This window comes from Astatotilapia calliptera, chromosome 15 (genome assembly GCF_900246225.1).
Source record: "Astatotilapia calliptera chromosome 15, fAstCal1.2, whole genome shotgun sequence".
Taxonomy (NCBI): domain Eukaryota; kingdom Metazoa; phylum Chordata; class Actinopteri; order Cichliformes; family Cichlidae; genus Astatotilapia; species Astatotilapia calliptera.
The window spans coordinates 33,468,417-33,496,412 of record NC_039316.1 but is presented as its reverse complement, the minus strand read 5'-3'; the positions used below and the strand labels follow the sequence as shown (position 1 = coordinate 33,496,412).

At 42.5% G+C, this 27,996-nt stretch overlaps 1 protein-coding gene across 1 annotated transcript; it reads right to left on the bottom strand.

Annotated features, from left to right (window-relative positions):
* Positions 1-23: 23 nt before the first annotated feature.
* Positions 24-27,912, bottom strand: LOC113006570 (low-density lipoprotein receptor-related protein 8-like). Its single transcript, XM_026142620.1, has 13 exons — positions 27,474-27,912; positions 26,736-26,870; positions 25,456-25,833; positions 21,657-21,776; positions 21,368-21,493; positions 19,944-20,109; positions 8,785-9,000; positions 8,158-8,276; positions 7,809-7,948; positions 7,087-7,228; positions 6,816-7,013; positions 5,127-5,287; positions 24-1,532 (listed from the first exon to the last, which is right to left on the bottom strand). The coding sequence occupies exons 1-13, from the start codon at positions 27,529-27,531 to the stop codon at positions 1,497-1,499; spliced, it is 1,995 nt and encodes a 664-aa protein (XP_025998405.1). The 5' UTR covers positions 27,532-27,912; the 3' UTR covers positions 24-1,496.
* Positions 27,913-27,996: the final 84 nt, after the last annotated feature.

Here is a 27,996-nt window from a genome sequence, read left to right as displayed (position 1 = left end):
TGAAGCCAAAATGCAAAAACATCAAATGTAGGAAAACATAAAATTCTTTATTTGACTCATTTACAGCAATTAACAGAATTATGTAAAGTACAGAGACAGCACTAAAGCAGCTACAATACTACTGCAAAATAAATAAACCCACCAAAATAAATACTAACCATACAAGTCAGCAGTTTGTACCAACAGATATTTTTTTTAAGGTCCAACAGAAAAAAACAAATCAAGAGACTGAAATCAGATAAGGCATGTCAACCATTCAACAGCATCAACCATAACCGCATCAACACACAAACAAAAACATGAAGAAACCCCCAAACCAGTTATAGGTTTTCTAACAGTTGGTAATAGACTAAGAAAAAAAGCCCTTTATGTATTTATTTAAGGTCACTTTAAACTGAATTGAGATTCCAAATGATGCCATGAGCTGGGTTAGGAATGTTGAAATATTTAACTCAGCCAGCTTCTGAACTGGTAATAAAACGTGTGCTGCACAAAAGTGGCTGCTAGATAGTTGATGTTATATTGTAGAAAATAGGAAAGCGGTCTAACACTGAGGAAAGCTCTCAAAAGTTTATCGAACTAAGACGAAGAAAAAAAAAAGGTGACCATTTAAAAACAAAAAACAAACATCCTGGTAGGGATGGATTTTTTAGATCAATATTTAACTTTCAGCTTTAATCCAGTCTGTGAAAACACACAAGAGTGACCTTCTGCACTTTGTACCCTGCAGGATTCACACCAAGTGTGTAAACAGGACCATGCATACATTTGGTGATGCTCTTTAAAATGTGCCAAACTAAATGTCTATTAAATTAACGCATTTTGCTCGCTTGATTCCTGATTGATGTGAGGAAGTAAAACTTGTAGTACTGCTGGAGTTAAGTTTGGTGAATTGAACACGAGGCAAAAAGTATTCAAAACATTCAGTAAAACGATGCAACTAAACTAAAATACAAATATGAACAAATATTAGTGACTAAATAATTTCATCTGTGAAACCTCATCCTACAGTTTGCTCATTCTCTTTGATCAAAAGTGCAAAACATATCAAAGAAACCAGCAAACTGTGTTGTCAATTATCAGAACGATCTCACTGCCAGTGTCCTTCATACACATATTTTCACCTCGTCTTCAGTTCACATGGAAATGTGAAGACCTTAACAGTTAACCTGATGAACATTTCTTAGACATACTTAAAGAAAAAGAAACTGGATGTGCTTGTTCACCATTAAGTAAATAAACTATGACTTTAACAAAAACAAAGTGAGTTGCGAGAGCTATGTGAAAAATATCCTGAAAAGTGAAGGACTTTCCTCCTCTTCAAATGCAGATATTTATCCCAGATCACAGATTTAAACTTCCAGGGGAGTTGGAACTCTCAGCCGGGCCTGCTTGCAGCCTTGATGTCCTGTCAGCTCTGAGGTCTTTGCCAGGGGTTAAAACACCACCAGGTTCACCGGGAGAAACCCAGTCAGCTGATCACTTGTGTCAAACCTTCACTCACCGTCCAAGTCCCGCTTAAGCAAAGTTTCCTGGCAGCAAAGAAAACACGACTTAGTCAACCTGCTGCATGGGATAAGCCTCTAACTTGTGAGTCAAACTGTGTTTCTATATATTATAGGATAAATTCCACATAAACAAACAAAAGAAACTCATTGATGGGACAGCCTGTTTGTTTATATTGTGATTGTGTCAGTTTAAAGTCTAGACAGGAGGAAGAAACTGTAGCTTAACGGATGTATTCTGTAAGCCTTTCAAACAGCCCACATTTGCAGTTCTTTCTAACTATTTTAAAAGCTGAGATGCAAATTAGAAAATCTGAGGTTGCTGGCTTCAAATCTTAATAGTAAGACATGCGTGTGTGCGTGTTTTTCCTGAGGAGGAAACACCTGTTGATTGCGTCGCTTCAGAAGCACGAGGCTGTTTTTTTTAAACTACCAAAAGAGAAAGTTGCTGCACTTACCACAGCTTAATTCAAGGACAACACACACATGAAACATTTAGGAGCAAGGAGCAATATTTAGAAGCACTAGGTTTTTTGTCATCCATCCCAATTTTACCCTCAAAGAAATCCACTCTTCTTCACCAGAACTGCTTACAGTGGCTTTTTCTTTTATTTTTTTATTTTTATTTATATTTTTTTATTCTGCAATAAAACCAAAGGTCACGTTATGCAACTCTAGGATGTTCATAAGGTCACAATAAACTATTGTTTATACCAGACGAAGCTAATCTTTAAGGTTCAAAGTGTACTCAACTGAATGAATGAAATGGATCCATTTGAAAGTGGAATACTGTGTTATTTTCTTTTTTCAAATGTTAAAAATGTCTCACTTCTCAAGACGAAACAGTAAAAAAAAATCTGACAAATAAAGCATAAATATACTAATGGTCATGCACAGGAGTAACCTCTGGATATGATGGGTTGCAGTAATTTCATAATCATTAGTATTTCTGTATACTAATGATAAAGCAACATACTAAACACAACACCATCGCATTAATCTAGCTAAGTGTAAACAGCAGTAAATACTAAATATTCGATGTTGTTGTGCAGCACGCAGGACAGACAGCGCACAATGTGCTTTGAAGTAGCAGCCAAGAAAGGTGTAATTTAAGTCTACGAGCAGTAAACACCCGTGTGCATACCTGTGTGGATCAGCGCGCTTGTATTCAAATGGTTTCCACATGTAATGGTCTGCAAGAGGATGTAGCGAGCCATAGCCCCATCCCCCAGGGCATGAAGCAGGCATGGAGGAGATCCAGGCCCCAGACATCCAGAGGCCTTAGAGTGCGAGAGCCCAAGGAGGACCACTGGAGGGGCATCCGTGCCACCCTCATGGGAAGGGCTGAGGATCCCCAGACAAGGCGTCACCCAGTAGCCACCGAGCAGAAGCTAGAGGGGGCTGCACCGGCGTGCCCGCCGGCTCTGCCGGCAGCCAGCTGTGCCAGAGTGAACCGAGCCGCAGGCCCAGAGGCCGGAGGCCCCCCGCACCCCGGAGGAGGCCTGACCGAGCAACAGGCGCCAGGCCCCGCCAGGTAGCCACCGGGAGTGAGCTGGTACATACCTGAGTGCCCAGCCCTGGACACCAAGAACCACCAATGCACTGACCCCTGAGGGCATCAGTCACCGGCAGGGAGTGTGGTGAGGGGAGATAGGCCTTGGAGGGCCTGGGAGTTCCCAGAGAGGTGGAGTCTAAGACCCGACCTGACATATAGACACAGACAAACTGGCACACACAGACACAAACATGCATTCCCACCCTCATGCACACATATACAGTGGCTTGATAAGATTTGACTGACTGTAATGAAATAACTGAAGAAGGATCACCAGGTTTCAATCCACATTAACCCAACCCCTGATCTGTGTATCACTACTGAACGCGGCTCGAGTCAAAGCAGCAAGCAGAGCCCAGCCAAAAACAAACAAATGCATAAATGTATAATGGGGGGGACTCCAATAAATGGGATGATCTTAGCCAGCCTCCTTATAGTGAAAACATTGTTCAGGGCTACTAAAGGCTGAGTCAGGGACCTTATGATAACACATTGTGCTGTTTGACAATCCTGTTTCCTCTAATAAGAGAAGCCTGCACATTAGCCACAATATACTCCCTCACATCTACTAATTCGCTCCTTCGAGCATGCAAAGCAGGCCTCTTTAGACGTTAATGCAAGCCTAAGCTCTACTTCTTTGCTCTCAGACTGCAGGCTTGCTTGTGGTTCTCAGGGCATTTAAAAGTAGCTTTCAGGCCTCCTCTCCTGTGGAACCAGCTCTCTCTTTGATAATCCAGCCCTAACTATGTGCTTTAAGTGACTCTGTTGGAGGTTTCTTCCTGTTAAAAGGGAGTTTTTCCATCCCACTGTCACAAAGTGCTTGCTTATAGGAGGTCATCTGATTTTTGGTCTTCTCTGTAACATTGTAGTCTTGACCTTACAATATAAAGCGCCTTGAGGGGACTGTTGTTGTGATACGGGGCTGTATAGCTAAACTTCAATTGAACTGCTAGATTAGATAGCACCCCTCCGTGAATCGCTACTTTATCGTGGTGGAGGGGTTTGTGTGTCCCAGGGATCCCAGGGGCTATGCTGTCCGGGGGCTTTTGCCCCCTGGTAGGGTCTCCCATGGCAAATTGGTCCTGTGAGGGACCAGACAAAGAGCGATTCAGAAGTACCCTATGAAAAGACCATCGAGGGAACAGTTCACCCTGCCCGGGATAGGGTTACTGGGTCCCCACCCTGGAGCCAGACCTGGGGAGGGTGCTCGAGGGCGAGCGTCTGGTGGCCGGGTGCGCCGAGTGGCAGTTCAGAGTACCCAGCCTTCTTAGAGTCCTTGGGTAGGGTGCTGGAAGGTGCTCCACCTGGAGACTCTGTTGTCCTACTGGGAGACTTCAATGCTCACGTGGGTAACGACAGCGAGACCTAGAGGGGCGTGATTGGGAGGAACGGCCTCCCTGATCTGAACCAGAGCGGTGTTTTGTTATTGGACTTCTGTGCAAATCACAGTTTGGCCATAACAAACACCTTGTTTGAACATAAGAGTGTGCATAAGTGCACGTGGCACCAGGACGCTGTAGGCTGCAGGTCGATGATCGATTTTGTAATCGTATCACCAGAACTGCGACCATATGTTCTGGACACTTGGGTAAAGATCAGGGATGTAAAGCACTGGGGGAAATGCCGGTTTTTGTTTGGCGTTTTCTTTAAGGAATAGTCCAATAAACGCAATGAACAGTTTGTTTTTGTGTGCAGGAAAAAAATGGGAATGACAAAAACATTTGAAAATACGACTTATATGGCTTAACGCACGTGCATGTGGGTCCAGGTTCAGTTTGCAGTTGCATGCTACCTGCCCAATAGCTATGGTTTCCCTTTATTGTTTATTATGTAGTTTCCTTCTTTGGATGTGTTTTTGCAGGATTATTAAATCACTGGGAGCAGTGAAAAAGAAATTTTAAAACATTTTTGCTAGTGAGGGTTGCATCTTATTGTCCTAAAAAAGATAAAACAGAGGGTGTAAGATAGCCATGAAGTGGGAAAACAACATGTAAAGCAGTTAGCTGTATCTCTCACATGTGCACACAAACACAAACTACTGGTTTTACCTTCAAAACTCCTCTCACCTTGACTATACGTGTGTCTGAACCCATTGGTGGCTCTTGAATGACGAGGGGGTCCTGGGATTCCTTCAGGGAGAAGCTCTGCACAGTGAGAGATCTGTAAGGTTGGAATTCTTTCCTCCACCACCATGCAGCCATTCCCAACAGCAGGACACTGAGGAACACTTGGAAACACACACAGGAAATTCATCAGTTTTTTGGAGTTCCAGACATGACATAGAAGCTGAAGTCATGCATGATGTCACTTCTATTACCTCCACTGAGTGGACAAATGGGTGGCTGCATGAATGGAAAAACACTTGTGGAAAAAGCCCTTTGGATTAACAACGCTTCATAAAAACTTGAAAACATTTACTTATGTGTGGTAAATGAAATGCTTCTTATTTTGCTTTTCTACTAAATTTGGGCATTTTTATAAAACAGGTCTCGTTCACGCACATTCATATAAGCATTTTTTGCAAAGATATTCATTTGCAAGCTTGACTTCATACATGTAATCAAGCATTATATTATGACCACACAGGTGATGTGAATAACACTGATTATCTCTTTATTATGGCATCTGGTAGAGGTGGGATATTATCAGGGAACAAGTGAACATTTTGTCATGTTGGCCCGGGTCTGCTGTGGTTAGTATCTATCAAAAGTGGTCCAAGCAAGGAACAATGGTAAAACCAGTGACAGGGTCATGGGCGGCCAAGCCCCATCAATGCACGTAGGAAGCAAAGGCTTCCCCGTGTCGTCCAAACCAACAGATGAGCTACCGTAGCTCGAATTGTCAAAAAAGTTCATGCTGGTTCTGATAGAAAGGTGTCAGAATACACAGTGCATTAGTTAGGTGCATATGAGGCTGCAGAGACACAAACCAGTCACGGTACCCATGCTGACCCCTGTCCACCCTTTCATGGAAACCGTATTGCCTAATGGCTGTGGCTGCTTTCAGCAGGATAATGCACCCTGCCACAAAGCAAAAAATAAAAAATAAAAAAATGTTTCAGTGATGACCAATGGAGACCTGTTGCATGTTTATTGGATTACTAATTACTCTGGTAAACTGTAACTAAAAGAAAATCAATGATCCATTCATTTTTGCACTTTATATAGCCTCTGTAGAAACTATCTACACCCTCACTTATCTTAACTGCACTACTGTATAGCTCTGTGTAAATAATCATTCTGTACATTCGATAATCTTTAATCCTACAACTGTTTACAACTTGCATAGTTCCCATTTCTGTATAGCTGTATATCCCAGATTCTGTAAAGTTATTTATTTCATATTCTGTATAGTTTTTCATATTTATATCCTGTTCATATCCTGTACATAGCTTGTACTCACTACAGCCTGTACATACTTATAGTTATAGAATATTCACAACATACTTCATACCGTGTACATTATAACATACCATAATAGACCCATTTCTGTAATATACTCACATATCTATATTATTGCTAATATATATTGTAATATATCTATATCACTAAAGCACTTCTGGATGGATGCAAACTGCATTTCGTTGCCCTGTACCTGTGCATGTGCAATGACAATAAAGTTGAATTCTATTCTATTCTATTCTATTTTATTGACTCTGGTGGAAAAATTTGTGCCGCTGCTAATGAAAGACGACCTTTCATGTGCAGTATGGATCTGATTTGTTTAAATGTTTTGAGACTTTGACAGGTTCTTACCAATCAGAGAAAGGATTCCCAAAAATGTAGGATCCGATAAAGCTGTTGCAGGAACTGAACGGGAGATTGCAGGAATTTCCTCTGTTTTGTTTCTTCCTATTTCTGGAGAAACACAGCTGAACTTTGGACCCTGGGTCAGCAAGTCAATGACACACTTGTGATGGCAAACTGCCCTTGGACGTCCACAAACAGAGGGTCCTTAGAAGAAATCAGCAACAGTTATCAGTCTGGGACCTACAGTGTGAAGAAGTCCCTTTTTGATTGGGCATACCTTTTGGTTGGAGAACAGGCTGTATGATGAGCACACCACCTGGCGAGGTGACGTTAGACAGAAGTGCTTGGAGGTCTCTGCCGTTGTGTTTGTTTGCTCGGCAAATGGACCGCGTAACTTCGTCACTCCAATATACAAATCCCTGAAACCCAGTGAGGGAAAGCTTTAGCAGCACACAGCAGAAATCGGGCTTTGCATGCAAGAAGAAAGCTCCATATCTCATCATGAAGTGATTTTCTTGTATACAGTATATCCAGGAAGTATTCACACTTCAATTCAGCAAGTGGTGCAGGCCAAATATTCTCTTTCGTTTTAAGCTGCAGCTGCTGCTGCTGCTGAACTCTTTAACTCAGCTGTGATGAAATTATAAAAGGGGAATGATCAAGCACCGGTGAAATGTGCAAGCAGCATGTCTTCTCAGTGATAGCCAATGGCACAAGTAATAGATCTTTTAGTGGAAATTTAGGCACTTTTGTCGCATGCGTGTTGTGTTAGGAGTATTGTGTGTTGGGTTTTAAGGTGAAAAATGAATTGAATGCACTTTGAATAAGCCTACAAAATAACAAAAAGTGGAAGAAGTGAAGCACTGTAAATCCTTTCTGGATGCACTGCATTTAGTTTCCTTGCATATAGCTGCCTTCAGTATTAAAATGCATTTGTTGTTGCCCCCCGGGTCTGACACAGGATGTCAGGCAGCACAGACCATAATGTAATTCTTGTACCTCGAACACAGACAGTCCAAACGCTCGGTCTAGATAGCCGTTAGACTCCACCACCGTTTTACGCTGACGACCGTCTAGATTTACTCTTGAGATTCTTCTCATTCCCTCATCAAACCAGTACAGCAGCTGCCGAGGCATATCTAAGGGAACGTGCAACATGAATACCAGCACTAAGTGACTCAACATAAATATATTCAAATGCTCCGAACTGAAGGTCTGACTTCTGCCTGAAGTACAGAAAAATGAACTCATGTTGTTCCTAATTTAAGGACGAAGATGTTTTTCCTCTCCTCTGATTTCTCTAAATAATGCCAGTTTGACAGCAATTAATTTGAATGTCAGAACGTACCTAGAGAGATGGCTACAGGCTGGCGTATTGAGGAAGTGACCAGAGCTTTTCTGTCGCAGCCGTCCAAACCGGCACTTTCGATCTTTGGGGAGACACCACAATCTGCCCAGAAAAGCAGCCTGAGAAAATAAAAGCACCCATGTTTTGATCTTCTGTAGCTTTGATTTTTAAGACTTATTTTACCTTTTGGTGATGTCTTTTTTTAATTTAGGAGACAAGCTATTTGCCAACAAATAACACTTCAATAAAGACGAAACAAGCAAAAAGAAATATGCAAAACTAAAGGAAGTGGTTGGACCTACTAGCATAAAGCAAGGAAGAGAATGTATTATTTGAATAATTCAATGCCTTCAAGCATGACATGGACACAGTCATGCTTAAACACCATTTAAACTGTATTAATGTAGGGTTTTGTAATGTGCTGCCCTTCCCTGGACAAGTAAAGGTGTAAATGTTTAACCAGCTCCAGCGTGACGTGCTGGCTTTTAGCTTCTTTGCTTTGAAATGCAATCATTGCTATTTAACAACCATGATGCAACAGCCCCTTATCACAGGTGAAGCATTTTTTTTTCCTTATCTTGTGCTGTTAACCATTAAAATGAAATGCAAAATCCCAGAGCCTCGTACCCTCGGAGAGGATCCACGGCCACTGCGGAGGGCTTGTCGAGCCCTGCGATGAGCCGACGATGAGCTGAACCATCCAGAAAGGCCACGCTAACGCACCCCATCTCTATACTGGTCCAGTAGAGAAGTTGGTGGATCCAATCCACCACCATGCTGGTTACCGAATCTTGAACTTTCAGCACCAACACAGCTTCCTGTGGCTTTCTATCCAAGGAGATCCTAAAAAAAAACAATGCAAGAGTGAAAATAAGAAGCCCAGACAACACATTAAAAAAACAAAAAAAACAAAAAAACCCCACCACAACAACAACCACAACAACGACAGTGTGTTTATTGAAATTTCAGCTCTAACAAATCCAATCAGACTCCATCCATGCCACTGGCGCCATCCCACAACAGGCTAATTCATCAGAACTCGGCCTAAACATTATTTTAGCCACATTAGCAACAGTAATGTTAGTGTTAGCACGTCTCAGACTGATGCATCACCACAGTCACCCCCACCACAGAACAATTCATGACCAACATTTCCTTCCCCTCCACTATCAGGCTGATGTTTCCAGTTCTGTCTCAGTGAAATATTTTAGCAGTTACTCAAAACACTTTTTTTTTTATTATTATCTTATATCGTATATCTTATATCGTGGCTCAAGAGTTGGACGTTCGCCTTGTAATCGGAAGGTTGCCGGTTCGAGCCCCGGCTTGGACACTTCACCCGTTGCCTACTGGTGGTGGTCAGAGGGCCCGGTGGCGCCAGTGTCCGGCAGCCTCGCCTCTGTCAGTGCGCCCCAGGGTGGCTGTGGCTACAATGTAGCTTGCCATCACCAGTGTGTGAATGTGTGCGTGAATGGGTGGATGACTGGATATGTAAAGCGCTTTGGGGTCCTTAGGGACTAGTAAAGCGCTATATAAATACAGGCCATTTACCATTATATATACACACATTTTATTTTTTTCAAGTCAAATTTTTTATTTTACTTTTTAATCCACTACTAGAGGCCAGTACTTGTGCACTTTAACAGCCTTAGCTGTACTTTCTATATAGGAGCAACTGGCATAATTTAGCATTCAAAGATTCTGTGTTGTGATTTTGGAGTTACATAATGAGAAAAGAGAAAAAAAAAAAAAAACAAGAACAAAAAATATAGACAAACACAAACAAATATTCACAATATGGAAACGGCACACACACATAAAAAAGGGAATACTATTAAAAAGTGGTATTGTAAAGTGCAGTGGCCTTGTGCATGTCTTCAGGTGTGTGTGCAGGGGGTGTTAGATTTCAGAGCTGTAGGAAAGAAACTGTCCCTATACCTCCTGGGAGACAGAGGGGCAGTTTATTAGCCAGGGGGGTGGAGACCGTGTAATAAGTTCCCTTTCAGTCGATTCACTCGGTACAACACATGTATGGGATATCATGCCCTCGCGTGTCCTGGCTGAAGAGACCTTTATTCACGCCTTTAAGGCAGATGACGTGTGATGACACACGCACAGCCCCGCCTGCACTTATAGCCGCTGTCATCACAGTTGTGGAATACGGGAAATATTTTACTGCTACTCATACTTATCATTATTACCATTGGATTAATTCACTTTGCATTAAGACATAATCAAATTAATCATCATTTCATTAAAGCATTTGTTGAAGCTGTTGGCATTACATTGACATTTTTATTACAGGTGCAGCTATAACCATTTTATACACATTGCATTTTGTGCTTATTAAAGAGCTGAAGCTCAGTCAATTAATTAAAGGTTGTAAGCTTTGTTTGGCGCGATGTCCAGACAATCTATTGTGTAAGTGACTTGGAGCTATAGAAGGTTAAAACTGCATACACGCCTACAAAACACATATATTACATATAATCTAGAAACAGGCTTGAGTGAAGGCCTGAATGTATTCAACTTCTTGTTGCTTTTGAGTTTGCCTAGTAACAAGTGACAGAAGATGGGCCAAAGAAGAGGACAAGTCCCAGTGTACATCTTCCCACGCGTGTGTTCAATAAACTCATCTGTTTGATTGCATCCTTCTGGGCCTCTGGTATTTTGTTTTGGTTCTCAACATCGCGAATCGGGACACAGTCATCCCTCAGTTGTTACGTTCTTCACCTCGCTGAGAACACCTCTGCTGAGTTGGGCTAGCTAGCTGCTGCTAGTTAGCTCCGTTGTCTGCTGACTTGAACTTAGCTTAACTGCCCCTGTTGGTGTTAGCCTCCATTGCGCAGTTGGTGCGTGGGCTGCCCGCAGAGCACTAATTTCGAGTTTTAACTGTGCAGCGTTTTGCTTTGCTTTTTAAAATGGACTCCAAACTGAAACTAGCAAAGCAGAAATCTTCCGTTCTCCCGTCCTCTCTTTGCATGATAGCGACCAGCACGATGCCTGCACTGTCTGCCTGGGGATCGTTCACGCTAGGAGAGTGTTGACGGAGCCCGAAGCCTGTGCGTTTTGCCGCCACCTCTGGCGCTCGACCCTGGAAAGATGGGTGATGTTTGTGGAAAAAGTGCTGGGACGCTCAGCTGTCGCACAGCATGGCCCAATGTGCCGCCACCGCTGCGCCAGTCAGCCACGATGACACCTTTCTTTTCTCCCTGTTTCGCCGTGCTGCTGAGAAGCTGCAGGTGGACTGGTCCTCTCCTCCGCCAGCTCAAAAGCCGTCGTGGTTCGCTAGTTTTTTCCTCCTACCAGAGCCCGCATCGGCCAAAAAGGCGCCTCCCATGTTCCCAGACCTTGTCTGCGAGCTAACGGCATCATGGGACAAACCTCTGTCTAGCCGCATCACTGTGCCCGGCTATGGAAAGTACATGGAGTTGGACGGCGCCGAGGAAGCTGGCTTAGTTAACGCAGTCTCTGGCTGCTTATCTGGCCCCATCCCATAACGATGGTGTTGGCGGCCCCGCAACTCTGCCATCCAAACACTGCAGATTCTCAGCTTTGCAGCTGGAGAAGATTTATCAGGCTCAGGCCGGCACTGCTTGCGCAATGAGCTCCGTCACCATGCTCCAGACGTACCAGGCTATGTGCCTGGTGGAGCTCGAATCGCTGGTTCCTGATGACAGCCCGCTGGTACCTCTTCCTAACGAGGTCAGAGTTGCCACAGATTACATCCTCTGTGTGTCCCGCTGTGCAGCGCTCTCCCTGGGCAGAGGAATGGCTTTGACAGTAGTGGCGCAGAGTGGCTGTGGCTGACCCTCTCAGATGTCCCAGATAGAGACAGGGCTGTATATTTGGACGCACCAGTGTCTGCGGCTGGGTTTTTTGGACATTCACTTGAAGCCATTCAGGTTAGATTCGATCTGAGGAAGAAGCAGACAGAAGCTCTGCGCGCCATCATCCCCAGACGTCAGGCGAAGCCCAAGCCCGCAGCTAGCTCTCACAGGCCTGCCGCTCCTCTGCCAACTGGCAAAAGACCAGCGCCCACTGCTACAGTGGGTGTGCCGCTAGCAAAAGCACATCCTACAGCCCGAGCTCCACACCAGTCGGCCTGGAGCAAAGGCCCACCCGACGCCCAGGAGAAAGAAGCCTCAGCCCTCCTAGCTGTGGTTCTGAGGGGAACAGGGGGCCAGCAGCAGGGAGACGCTGCTTTTACCCCTCTGTTGCCGCCCAAGAGGTGCCGCTTAAGTTCTGTTTAGGTTGTCAGCTCCAGAATGCGCTGCCTAACACTGTCTCCCAAGCACAAAACCCGTGCACACAAAATGCCTCAGGTTGTAACTCCCTGTTCAGGTGTGTTAAATGTTCAGGTGACCACATCACGTGTTACCGCTGTTTTTCATTGTTGTGCCCCAGGAAAGGTGCCTCCAAAAAAAAAAAATGTATGAATGTACATCTTTCCATGTTACAATCAATAACACTCAGACAGGTCTTGAATGAAGTCGGCCCAGGAGATTGATTGTTGCAAACCAATCTAACAGATGCTTATTTTCATGTGGCTATAAACCTGAAACGCAGGCAGTTCCTGATATGCTTTCGAGGGCTTAGCCTATGAATACCTGGTGCTGCCGTTTAGGGCTGTCGCTCGCTCCTCGCACCTTTGCTAAATGTGCCGAGGCAGCGCTAGTGCCCCTCAGAGAGAGAGGTGATGCCGTCTGGCCCCGGCGCTTTCCTTGTGTTCACTCTCCTCAATGCCGCTCGGACGTCATGCTCCGCGATGATGGTCACCGGTCTCTCGCTGATGACGTCACTGTCCTCGGTAGTCAGGCGGTAGATAGCATTAGCCGCCTGGCTAACCTCGAAACGGGCGTAGAACTGATTCAGCTCGTTGGCGAATGCAGAGTTGGCGTTGATTGGCGCAGTGTCCCTGGCTTTGTAGTCCGTAATGGTGCGTAGTCTGTGCCACATACTCCGTGTGTCGCCCTGGTGGAAGCGGGACTCCACACGCTCCCGGTACCGGCGTTTGGCATCTCTCACCGCGCGCGCACGCCGTATGAGGCCGCTTTGTAGGCGCTCATATCGCCAGTGGCAAGACCCGCGTTGTAGGTGGAGGTCCTGGCGTTCACTGCAGTGCGGATCGATCTCTTCATCCACGGTTTCTGGTTTGGGAATGTGGTGACTCTCGCAGTGGGGATAATCTCCTCCGCTAGCATATTGACGAAGCATACTGCTACTTCCGTAAACTCGTTGATGTCGACTGCGCATGCTCTGAACATGTCCCAGTTGACGTCGTTGAGTGCGTCCTGTAGCGTAGCTTCTGATTGGGCAGACTACCGTTTCACCTCCCTCGTGGTTACTTCTTCCCTCCGTATGTTATAGTGGGGAATGAGGAAGATGGCATTGTGGTCAGACTTCCCAAAAGCCGGGTGTAAGACAGCTTTGTTGCCCTGCTTGTATGGCGTGTAGCAGTGATCCAAAATTCGATCCCCCCTCGTTGGACACGAGACATGCTGGTAAAAGTTTGGCATGACTTGTCTGAGGTTCGCTTTGTTAAAGTCTCCTGCTACAATGAGGGCTGCGCCCGGGTCCTTGTTTTGAAGCGAACTCAGCACATCATGTAATTCGGACAAAGCCATACCTGTGTCCGCTTGGGGTGGGATGTAGACCACCGTGGCGATGACCAAGGTGAACTCACACGGCAGATAGAAAGGGCGGCACTTAATGCTCAGGAATTCCAGATGTGGCGAGCAGCTGCTGGAAAGAGTAGAAATGCTCCTGGCATCACACCACTTTCTGTTTACCATGAAACACACTCCTCCACCTTTGGTTTTGTTCGACTCTGCCGTTCTGTCCGTGCGGAGCACAAAGAATGAATCCGACGGAGTTACGGCCTGGTCCAGCACGGTGGGGGTCAGCCATGTTTCTGTGAAGCACAAAATGTTGCATTCCCTCATGTCACGTTGGAAGGTGACTCTTGCTCTTAGGTCATCGAGCTTGTTCTCCATGGATTGTACATTGGCCAGTCCCCCGGCGCTTCTTTGTTCTACGCCTCGGATGAGCGGCCCGTCCTTTGTTGTTCTTCGCGCCGCGTAGAATCTCTGGCGGCCAGGATGGGTCGGGTTTAAAAGTGTCCAAGATTAGATGTGCAACCTTGTCACCGATGTTTACAAGTGATCTGCTGTCGTATACTATAAAACTAGAGGATTTTGGAATGTAAACCAGAGCAAAAAATAAGAAAAGTGGATAGTCGGAGCGGAGCGGTCAGGAAGGCGTCTGGACGTGGCCGCGCCATCTTAAATCTAGTGGCTCAGATTTGGGATCTATTTAGCAAGGCGCAAATAGATCTTTTTCCCTCCAAGGTTAATACTCACTGCCCCCTGTTCTTCTCCATAATCGACCACGATGCACCCTTGGGCATGGAGGCGCTGATTATATTGTTTTATGTACTTTAGTAATGAAGGTTTGTAAAGCAAGGCCACTTTTGACTCACAAACCAAGTGCTCAGCCAGACTGAAAAACAGGAAGTTAGTGTAGCGCTATACAAGCATATTAATAAATATTTTAAAGAAATAAATAAATAAGGGAAGCCAGGCAGAAAAGAGGAACTTGTACCGTATATAAGGAGTTGTTGAAACTATGTGTGACATGTAAAGTACCAAAATAACATCTATATGAGACTGTGACAAAGTGGGTGAGAAGACCATTTGTCTACATTCTTAGTTAACATTCTTGTTTTGATTTAACCATATTTCACATGTAATCTGCAATAGGCAAACATCTACTATCCCGGGTTTGTTTATGTTCTGCACTTTTACAGATTATATAATATAACATCTTGGTTTAAATCAATTCCTACAAGTTTGTTAAGTTAACATGTTATTTATTTCAACTGTTAATTGGTATTGTTTAGAACTTACCTTACCTACCTGTCTTCCAGAAGCAAAAGGAGGAAATGTAGTTTTACTTCCTGCTTTATACCTTCTGGGTTCATTTGAGGTCACAGGAAGAGACCAAGTGCAGAAGGGGAAGAACTCTTTTAATTTAATAAAGTTGATTTTAGAGGGTTTATAAAGAAATAGATTTACTGTTGTGATATGTATTGATTACACCACAGAGTTTATGTTGCCAGTCAAGAGGAGTAGTAGAGGATTGAATATAATAATGTTCATCTTACCTACCTACTGAATGGAATAGTCCAGAGGAGAAATTGTTTGATTAAGTGGATTATTTAAGCAGACAAACTCAGGTGTTTGAGGAGAAAGGTTCAGGTCAGTGTAGCTGTGTGCAGTTTGACCTTAATTTCTGTTGATTTAAGTTCAGTTATGTTTATTTGAACTGAGTTAATTATAGACTTGAGTTTCTTATTTGTTTCTTTGTAAATATTGTTTGGGCCACAAAATGGTGAATAAATCACTTGCTACACTGGACAGCATCAGTCTCTTGCATTTCTTTGACCGCTTAAGTCGAGTCTTACCACAGAGACACATTTTATGATTCTGTTAGATATCCTGCAACTGGCGTTGGGCTGTGCAGGACTCTCTCTTCCGGAAGATGATTGAATAAAGAATTAAATATAAAAATGTTTTGACCACTCTGAGTCAGGTTTTCTCTGTTCTATTATGGGGATCAAAGAATCGGGTTTTAATATGCACCAATGGCCAGACGTGCTTCTGTATCATTTCCACTGGGGGAAATGCACATCCAAATCCAAATAGAGGTAGAGCTCTGTCCAAACAGAGGCTGTCCCACTGGATTATAGAAGCTATCTCACTGGCATACGGCACCAAGGTCTTGCTTTGCCCCACGGGGTGAGAGCTCATTCCACCAGGGGGATGGCAACCTCATGGGCTCTTTTCAAAGGGGTGCCTGTAGGTGATATTTGTGCGGCAGCTAGTTGGGCATCACCGCACACTTTTGTGCGGTTTTATCGGTTGGATGTTACAGCCCCATCGGTGGCTCATACTGTCCTTTCTGCTAGGTCTACCGCTCACTAAGGTGGTGGTGGTCCGATTCCGGTTTGGTGGCTGCTCTGCGGGGCGTGTATATATGTCCCATACCTATATGTTGTACCGAGTGAATCAACTGAAAGAGAACGAATAGTTATGTCTATAACTTCTGTTCCCTGAAGGAGAGGAATGAGGTACAACACAAGGTGGCCCCACTGAGCAGTTTGGCTCGTTGAAGCGCGGCTATCAAACTGAGGAATGACTGTGATGACAGCGGTGAATAAAGGTTTCTTCAGCCAGGGCACACGAGGTCGTGATATCCCATACTTATATGTTGTACCTCGTTCCTCTCCTTCAGGGAACAGAAGTTATAGACATAACTAGAGATGGCACGATACCACTTTTTTATGTCCGATACCGATATCATAAATTTGAATATCTGCCGATACCGATGTGAATCCGATAGTGTTTTTTAATCAACAAAACTGTTTTTTAAATATCTTGCTGCATTTTGTATAAGTTCATACTCAAGTTTAAAACAACAACTACACTAAAGCTATTCTGTTATACCTGTATGCAAAAAAAAATATTTCATAGTTCAGCAATACTGATCAATCTAATAAACTTAAACCTACACCATCCTCCCTATTCTGGTATTTTAAAGAGTACCTAGCATAAATATTAAGCAACCTAACTAATAGGGTTCCAACTCCCAGCAACAACAAAAATAAATAAATAAAAAATAGGGAACCACCCCTCACGCTCCACCTCATGATGCTTAATCGACGTAATCAACCTTAATTTGATGCAGTGTGAAAAAAAATGCACAGAAATCAATTATTTTTCAAGAAATATTAAATAGATTCAACATCTTTCTTCAACAAAATTGCAGACTGCACAGATGGTACCTTCCCAAAGGAAAAAGTACTATAGCTTACTAGGGTATATTAGACTTAATAGTTACTATATACAGTAATTGACTTCTATTCATTTTACATCAAATTAAAACTTTGGGTGTCAGATAATTATTTATTAAAAGCTAGACATTTTAAATGAGAATAAGAAAGAAAAGTATGTCTTTGTGCCCCCTTTTCCCTGTTCATGCCCTATCGGCCCCCCTGGCTAAACTTTGCTAGATCCGCCCCTGCACAGTTACCAGCGTCAGCTACGTAGAAAAAGATCCTGGTGTAGAAAGTAATATTAAATAAATTCTAACAACAGCTGATCAAGCTTAAACGTGCTGCTGTTGTTCAGCCGCTGGTTTCCTCTTTCTTGTGCAAAGTGGGCCAAAAGCAAACTAGAGACACGACTCGCGACAGAAAAGCCGATCAGCTGATCATTAAGCAGTTTCATGATTGAAGTAGCAGCAAGAAGAGGCAGTCGCTCCATATATCGTTTGTTAAGCTTAACACAGGAATGCTTTACAAACATTCAGAGATGGACTTACACACTTGCTTTACTTCTCTCGGGGATAACTTTGTCGGAGATGAAATGCCGGGTTGCTAGCGAAGCTCCAAATGCTATCCAGACCACCGACAGGTCCCGCATGCCACAGCCGCTCTATCACGTGATGCATACTGCTCCGACATGCTAACGTTCTGAGGTGAGTTACGGCGTGTTGCAAGTTTTGTGAGGTGCTTTCGTGATATTTAATGGATCGGATTACATTTTTTATTTTTCTCCGATATCCGATCCAGTAATTTAGGTCAGTATCGGACTGATACCGATACGTAATATCGGATCGGTCCATCTCTAGACATAACTATTCATTACTCCACTAAAAAAACAAACAAAAAAAAAAAACTATGGTAAACGATATATGTCATTGTATCAAGTTTTTTAAACTAGCTAGCACACAAGCTATACAACATCACTGCATAGGTTGCACCGTAAGGTGAAAACATACGTATACTCTTTGTTTGATCTCTACAGTCAATAACTTCAACAGGAACAACAGGCTACAATCGTGGGAACTGTGACTAACCTTTGCGAAATACAGTATCACTTCTGTTATGTTATGCTGATGATACACAGATCTACTTTGAACTAGCTGATGATTCCACTCTGTCTCTGCACTGCTTTCAAGAGTGCATGTGTGAGGTCAAATCATGGCTTTGTTTCCCTTTGTTTTCATGTGTGGCTAAGGCTACGTCCACACGTACATGGGTATTTTTTTGTATTATCGTTTAAAAAAATAATCCCATCCACACGTAAATGCAGAAATGAAGGAAATGTATTATATCAGTCACACATGGGCAACCATTTATTTTTTAAGAAGCATCCGAGCACTAATCGCTTTATAGGAGAAAGCAATCTGCAAGATAAAGTCTTCACTTATACAACAGTAGTTTCTCAAAACTTAACACTAAGTACATGACATAGGTGATATGTGATTTTCTCTCCATAACTTGAAGAGCTTGTTTGAGATGTGGAATTTGACTCTCTTGTTTGCCTGTGATCAGTCATTTAAATGAATCAGCATAAAGTAAAACTTCCCTTATAGCCGTATCAGCAGACTCATGTCACTCTTTGATGCTTCTCAGAATCACTTTTATTCTGAAATGCTTTGCATAATGAAGGCTGTTGAACTAGAAACATTTCCCCATAAATTGCATTTCCTTATATCAACAACACCGACACACTTGTATGCGGATTATTATCACTGTGTGCCATGAGAGAGAGAAGATATTTGATACTGACACAACTAAATTACCTATTACCCAAATAATCTGGTCAGGTGAAGGTTATTAGCTTTCTGTTGCCCTAATCTGAGTCAAAGCTGTCTAAGAAACACTCTTTGAGAATCAGAACATATATTGTTTGGTTTGAATCTGGAGTTCAGTGACGGCGGTAGTCACACTGATATAGCGGCGCCGCAGCATGTGGCTGTTTTCACCGTCCCATAGCGTTTTTGTGTTTGGGTCACGTTTCAGACCATGATGCTGTACCGTTTCTATTTATACTGCAAGCATTGGTGGACAAGTAAGAGTGTGTGAGCACAGAGTTTATTTTAACACCTAACCAAAATGAGCTATGGGCCACTGCTGACACTGTCATCTCGCTTGAGGGCCATTTTGGTGTTCAGGTAATGCAAAAAACGAAACAAGAAAACACACAGAAATATGTCCTAAAATGCAGGGGGGGGGGGGGGGGGGGGTTGTTTTTTTTTTTTTTACAGACACATGGCAGCACTTCTGCTATCATTTTGTTTGTATTTAACAAAATAAAACTGCAGACATAATTGTACACGTTAGTTTTTGACTCTCTCACTGAACTAACACAGCCAATTACTCAGCGTGTTTGTGCTCTCTGCTCACATTAAATTGCGGTATACAGGCCGCAAGTAGGGATGACATGGCCCGCAAGTTGTCCCCGGGCCACGAGTTTGAAACAACTACCTGACACATTACTGTAGTCCAGTGAATGTGTGTTTATGAAAAGAGACCAGTCAGGTTTGGATACAGATAGGAATATTAAAATCCAGTCTCTCTGCTCTGCAGCTAATCAGTTTTGGTCCACAGACAGGAAACAATTTCCAGATTATCAAAGTACCCTTTTTTATCTGATCAGATCATATTTTGTATATCTTTAATAATAAGGAAGTTGCTAATAATACTTACGAAACTAAAACTGATACTCTGAAAATGGGTATGGGCTATCTCACTTATCCTGCTGCCACACAGATCCACATCAGCGTTAGGGGAAAAAATTTATTAATAAATAATAAATTAAAAAAAAACAAAAAAAACAGGTAAACATCCATGTGTATATATTTTTTGGACCTCAGATTTTCTTGCAACTGTCACATGTGACTTTGGAAAGCAGGTCATATTGAAACGTGCTGGTTACCTGTAAATGGAGCCTCTTCCTTGTTGGGCCCAGTACAGTGTGCGATTAGAAATCATGACAGCCAGGGGACCCGGCACATGCGGTGCCAGTTCCATGTACTCAGACCTGCTGATGTTTTTCAGCTGGATCCCTTTGGAACTGGTGAAGACCAGCTGAGCTTCATCTCCTGAAAAGATACACATTATTTACTGTGTACAGCAACCACTTATAAACAGTAGAAATTATTCTGTATTCATCTCCATTTTCATTGTGCTGCTGCAACAAGTGAATTTCCCCTGTCTATGTCTACTTATCTTCAATTTACTCATTCATTTAAACCAGATGTGCCATCACTATTTATTTTTTAATGACTTTTCTAAATGTCCTTGAAGACGTGTGGAAAAAGTGACAATGTCAGCGGGCCTGCTTTAAACTCTTTGACCTTGTTTTTTTTTCCAGTGGCAGCGAATTAAGTTTCAGGGTCATTTTACAATAGTTTGCACAACAGGAACATTGTAAGTCACATAATAACAAAATGGAATGGAAAATGCCATTGACTACGGTAAGTGTATCTACGCTAAAGTTACGGATTTGAGCAATATGTTTGTACAGTTGTGTCAACCTATATAGTGTGACTGAGTCAATATTTGTTAAGGTGTAACCTTTGTGAACGTGACATAAAAGTTTGATTGTACTTACAGATAGTGTTGATAATCGAGAAATACTGGCAACAGCCAACGCTACCCCTCACCCCTCCAGTAAACACGCCTGTGGTATCTATTTGAAAATCCTAGCTGACTTCCTTCTTTTGGACCACAGCACTAACAAGTCTTTGTGCAAAAGATGAATTCAGTCATCCACTTGGGGTTTGCCTATTAGTGGGATCTGAGCCAGACTTCATAAAAAACAAAAAAAAAAACAAACACCTTATCTCAGATAAAAAGGAACAAATATAAAAACAAATAGACTTTTTACAGACTAACTCAGTGAATGTGTCTGTGGCTATTCCACACTATTCTCAGCCTACAGTCAAATCGTGTTGGAAAACCATCTTCAGCTGCTCAAAACATCATAAATCGCAGATTATTTGCAAATACTTGCTGCTGGCATTCTTTAACTTGGTATCAAACACTGGAAACTCTGCTCTGACATGATCTGCTCTACGTGTTAGTGTGAAACCAAACGGAAGACGTGACCACTAAGTAGAGACTCGAAGCCAGTTGATAGCCTGCGGTCATCTTTGTGAGCCCTTCTGTGAAAACAGCACTGAAACAGGGCAGAAGAGTTTTCATTTTTACGAATTGCAACTGCGACAACTTTCTATGGTATGATAGTAAATTTAAGGTGGAAGGGGGAACAAAATGTCTAATAAAAACTGTTTAAAAATCTAGCAGCTCCACTGATGGCACACATCTGAAATTGTTGTGAGATAATTTGTTGTTCACCTTCAGCTTTGCACTCTCCAGTTGTTGCATTCGTCCTGTAGCCCTCCTGGCACTCACAGGTAAGGCTGCCGTTATTGTGAACACACAGCTGATCACATGTGTCCCTCTCTAGGCACACATCCACCTCTAAAGAATCAAAGAGATAATTTACTAGAGTAAATAGTCATAGCTTGCATTGTATTATAATATGTATGTAAGACGAATGGTACAACCCTGACTTATGAATACAAAATAAATAAATCTTCGGGCGGGGTTGTTTTTGCAGCTGCTCCATCAGGCTGCCACTCACCCTCACACTGGCTGTCCCTGACCAGCTTCATGTTGTCGGGGCAGCGGCAAAAGAAACCCATCGGCTGATCCACGCAATGATGAGAACAGCCGCCATTATTGACCAGACACTCGTCCTGATCTGCAACAAGAAGAAAACACACACACACACACAAAAAAGAGCACATCAGCAGTGGTTTCACACCAAAAAGCACCCTTTTATCTAGATATGACTAATAATAGTCGGGTAATGCCAGCATGATTAAACTTGCTTAAAATCAGCACAATGTTTAGCACATTCATTTTGCTTTAGTGTCTTCATATGCCAACATTCGCTTACTATTTCTAAACATATCTGAAGCTAACCGAGCAATTTGAAGGAGTCATTAATGAAAATGAGACGCTCGACATTTTATCTCGGCAGCTGAACTTGAGAAAAAGTAAAACATGAGAGTCTGCAACGAGAACATGATAATCCAAACGGGTGTGTCAACCACAGGGGTGGATATCACTCGAGCTGCACTGTGGTTAAAACGTAAAGTAACCACACCAAAACACAATGACCCACTGAGCCTCTACCCAGCTGTTCATGCAGATGATGAGCGACAATTATGAAAAACATTCAGAAGCCACAACTCTCAAACTTCCTCCAAACATTAATATGTGAGACTATGGACTGCACCAGCTTAACTGAGCTGAAGTGCTTCTACCACGAGGCAGCGAAATGAAGTTTACTGAATGCATTTGCAACTCTAATTTCAAAGAAGCATATCGTCAACCTTCTGGAAGTTTTCCAAGACAAACTCACGTGCCCTTCTCTTGAAACTACAACACCCTTGGTGTCCAATTATTGGGCATGCCATCCTCCAAAAATTAAAATTAAAAACCCCCAAACACCTCTCTCTGAGTTCAACCCAGTAAAAAAAATAAACAGTTACATTTTTCTCATTATCTTTTTCTGACTTTTTCACAAGTCGTTGCTGTAACAGATCCTGTGTGAATCATTACCCAGCGCCACTGGTGTGTAAAGAGTAATGTAAAGAGTAACATGAGCAGGTATAAAAAAGAGCATCTTGGAGAGGCAGGGTTTCTCAGAAATAAAGATGGGCAGAGGTTCAACCAGTCTGCAAAACTGTGGACTTTGAATAATGTTCCTCAATGTCCAGCTACAAAGACTCATAACATATCATCAAAAGACTCTCTGGAGAAATTTCTGTGCGCAAGGTACAAGGCTGGAAATCAACACCGGATGGCTGTGATCTTTGTGCATTTAAAAAAAAAAAAAAAAAGAAAAAAAAAAAAAAAAAAAACAAAAAGAACAAAAACACACACACACACACACACACACACACACACACACACACAAATACAATGTGCCATGATACTTCAAAGGAAATTACTACATGAGCTCAGGAACACTTACAGAAGTCACCGTCTGTGAACATAGCTCACAGTATGATAGACTAAATCTCTATCACACTGATCAAATACAAAAGAAATTTCATCTCCCTGCACATCACTCCTTCAGATACCGTCAGGTTCAGGACTTCATAAACAAAACAAAACAAAACAAAAAAAAAAAACATACAGAAAAAAAGTACTTTTTAAGACATATCATGTTTTTATAATGTGCTGAATTGATCTATGTTGAACGTGACCAACATTCATTGACATTTCACAGGATATATGGACCCTGTGTCTCTCCTGTTGGAACAGCTGAGTCAGGATAATATCACTGATGCCAGCTTGAACAAACGTTATCATATCCTTGCATAGGTTGCAAGGAAAAACATTTTTATGTCTCAGATAAATGACGAAAACCCCACAGAGACATCTTGGCACAGAATTCTTATTCTTTTCAATCATCTTTGGGGCCTGTACTCCACTACTGGGCACATCTGTCACTACTGGTTTGCTCTTTGTTTTAAGCCTCATCTTAGTATCCAGAGTGTTCCCCGGCTTCTACCCCATGACAGCTGGGATAGCTTCCAGCACATTTTCTCAGTTCCGACATTTTAATGTTGGAAACATCCCAACTTTTGTGGAATTTTTTTGTACACTTAAGGAGGTGCAATAATTCATCAGCACGCCATATTTTATCCCATCACAGAAGCTGAGAAATTTTAGCACCTTGTTATTATATTTGATAACAAACTGAAAGCGCAATTCTGCTGATTAACTCAGCTTTCCCACACACGCATTAGTAAGACGCTTGCGTTGTGTTTAGTCTCCTAACTGTACAGGTGACCAACAACTCAGACACTGATGAAGGTGCAGCAATTTTTATCAACTCTAGTCTGAACAGAGCCTTCAGCTAAAATGTTTGGCTGTTCTAACTTCAGTACACCAACTCTGCAATACAGAGCAGTACAGTGCTGCCCTCTGCTGGATGACGCTGTGACACGTCACCGTTTTGTGACTCAAAACTGTGAGACCTGTCTATCTGTTTGAAAGTTCGGAAATTCTGAAAACCCCTCAGGGAGTAGAGAGATCGTCTGTGTGACAATTTTTCTTTCCGTGACACCAACATTTCAAACATTACACCCACTTTCTGGACATCTGTGTAAAAGCTCTTCCCAGCTACCATCATTCTACCCACCTTCAACTTCAGGCATCAAACGTCACCAGTTACAAGAACATTATCTTGTATTACAGTAGTGTTAACATGCACATTATTAAAAATGAATCAGACGTGATTGCTGCAGGCCTGCACAAATTGGATTAGCCTGTATTCTTTTTGGCTTGTAGAACTCGAGTATCACCATACAATATTTATTCTACTTCCCATTATCATCAGTGTGCAGCAGCATCCAATATGGCTTCATTCTGGGTGGCAGCTGGAACACTAGAGGTCAAACGCATTGGTTAACTTTTAAAACTACAAACTTTATACACTTACCAGCTATATTGTTAGCTAATGCAAATATCTAATCAGCCAATCACATGGCTGATTAGATATTTCAGTGCATCTATGCACAAGGACATGAACCTGCTATGAAAGACAGAAAATATCCAGAGAGCAGCAGTTCTTTAGGAGAAAATGCCTTGCTGATTGGAGACAAATAATTAGACTGCTTCAAGCTGCTGGGAAGGTTGTTAAGGTGTGTACTGGTTAACCTGTCATTCAAGCATTCTTGTGGGATGACACATCCAGGTGCCAGCAGCACCTGGATGTGGAATTGGTCTTAAGAGGTTTGATTTCTGCTGCAAAATTCAGTGGAAATGTGAAACATGAAAGAATGGTAAATGGCCTGTATTTGTATAGTGCTTTACTGCATCAGCCTTGCATCAACAGTTTAGGCTGGTGGTTTTGGTGTAATGGTGTAGACATTATTTTCTTGGTCCACTTTGGGCCTACCTCATGGTCATGATCAGCTATTACAGTATTGTTGCTGACCATGTTCAATCCTTTATGACCACAGTGCATTACCCAGGAAGATATTGTGCCACGTCACAAAGCTCACATCCTCTCAAACAAGTTTCCCCTCAATATGCCCCCAGCAGTCACCAGAATTCAATCCAATAGAGCAACTTTTTACTTTAATATCACATCATGGATACGCTGCAATTATGTGACGCTATCAAGTCAATATGGACCAAAATCTGATCTGCAAAAAATTAGGGTTGTTCTGAAGGCAAAACTGGGTCTAGGTGTTCCTAACAAAAAGGTAGATAGAATCGCATTTTTCTATTCTGCGCTATGCCTTAAAAAAAAACAAAAAAAAAAAAACAAGTTCAACAGAGCCACTATAGCTTTGCTACTGACAACTTCAACATTTTATCCAAGGAAGTGGAGCTGCACAGCACATCACATCACTCACCACAGTTTTCCTCGTCGCTGCCGTCAGAGCAGTCTTTTGAGTGGTCACACCTCCAGGCGTGACGGATGCAGTGGCCGTTCTTGCACGGAAACTCTGACGCAGCACATCTCGGTGACGCCTGCGGGAGGGTTTGAGCTAAACCACACAACTCCTCGGTCTCATCACGTCCATCTCTGCAATCAGTCTGCCTGTCGCAGACCCTGTTTCTGGGCAGGCAGGCATCAGACGGCCCACAGGAAAAGAAACCAGCAGTGCAGTTCATGCAGGAAGCCTCGTCGCTCCCATCGGCACAGTCATCCACACCATTGCATAAGAAATCCATTGATATGCACCTTCTGCTCTGGCAGGCAAATTCACCTTTGGTGCACCACACATGGCCTGTGAAGAGTCACAGCTAAAAGTTAAAACTAAAATTCAAGCATGCATGTCTATTGTGCGTGTGTAATTTATCTGAAACAGACAAGAAAACAAGAGCGTGATCCGACATAGTAAATGTGTCTAATGCTCCTAGTTATACTGGATTAACCTGGACTGGATTAGTCTCTTTAAAGTCTCCTGGCCTAACTGATGAACCCTGCATTTCTTAGTAGGACAGTGAGAATAAATTACTCACTTTTTTAGTTTTCCTGGCCAGCAGTCAAACCAAAACCTTTCAGGTTGGACTCACACATCCCCAAGCTCTAAACAAATATTCCAACCTGCTGGCTTCATTCACGTCAGCAAAGTTTATGTTTAACCTAAAATCACACCTAATCCTTTCAGAAGTACTCCCTCCTGCAGGGTTCTGTTTGGCAAACCCGCAGGCTGATGTACGTGATGAACACTAAATCTCTCTGGAATTCGATATCAAAGACTCTCATGACTTCAGCAGGATTAGAAAAACAGAATCTCAAATGGCATATTCCCACGCAGCAAGAGAACAGAAGATAATCTGTTCTGCAAAAGAAGTCCAAAAGGTGCAACAGTATACAATATGCCATAAATCTTGAGTAGGACAATTATTAACAGTGCAGATTTAGATTTATTAACATTATTAAAGTATCAGTCATGCATGGAACATAACATCTCAACTATGCTGCCTTATTAAAATTAAAATAAATAAATGGATAAAATGTTCAATTTTATTTTTAAAAAAATCATATTTAGAAAAAAAGTAAATTCTGCATAAGTTGCTGAGAAAGTTGTCCTAATGTTGTAATAGGCCAAACAGATTACACCATCTGTGTTGCTAAACACAAAGCAATGAGCATGTGTGTGATGAAGCGCATGTGTGCACTCACTGCAGTGGAGTTCGTCCGATCGGTCCTCACAGTCTGCATGTCCATCACACACCTTCAGGGTGGAGATGCATGCGCCATCGCTGCACGTGAATTCTCGCTGCTGGTGACAAGCGGGCACAAAGTGACCTGCAGCGCCTGGAAACGAGGCACATTGAGTGTTTTACTGCTGTGGGAAAGAGCTGATAAATTAATGAATTATTAAAAATAAGAAAGGACTTGTTCATTACATTGCTGACAAAAGAGGTATTTTAATAATATCCAAGAGTACTATATTTAATTTTTAAAAACCCATTCATTAACCTGCTAAAATCAACCGGCAACACGCACATTTTCCAAAAAGTTTCCCCCCCAAAAAATCACATTAAATCAATCACAATGTGACAGGCTCTCGTACCAGGTTTGTTTCATGCAAATACATCATAATGATTCATTCTGCCCTAACAGACTGTGACTGTGCAAACATCGCATAATATAATTTTGTTTTTAGTGTTTTATGTTGACAGACTCGCGCACGCAACAACCCGAACATAAAACGCCTCGGCTTCTGAAGCACTGTTTGTCTATGGTTTAGTAACAGTAAAAGCATAAACACGTCATGAGTAACAGACCAAGAACAACCCCGCTCGCGCTGCAAGCACGCTTCATTCAAAGTAACAGGCGCTCTGCACGCGCCCCGAAAACGACATGCCGGTTCATTTCACACACACGCAGAAGCAGCTTTTTCTTTCCACAACATACCCCAAATATAGAAGGAGAGACCCACGACCAGAAGAAATACAGCTCCAAGGTGTCCCATGTTCAACGTCCTCCACAGAAACGAGGCAGATGGCGCGCAAATATGACGCAAGAGCCGAGCCTGTCAACCTGTCAGGTCTCCGAGTTGGTACTTGTTTCGTCCGCCGTTCATACTTCGTTTCTTCGTCTAGTTGTGTTATTTTTATGCTCGTGAACTGGCTCGTGTTGAGTAGAAACTGCTGTATGTTTTGTACTTGTTTATCTTTATATCGTCGCAGGTTTTAACATGGAAATGCCTCAAACGGTCCACTTTGCTTTTCCAAGCTTCTCTGCCTTTTTCTGTATATTCAACATGTTTGATTATATTGATAAACAAACTTTAATAGAATTTGTGAAAAGGTTGGTTATATAGAAAATAAAGAAATTACATATATGACTCTGATTAATGTGTCTACATTATAATCAGTCCACGTCTTTGTGGACATTTACAGTATCTTCATGCAGCTGTGATATTTGTTGAGATCTC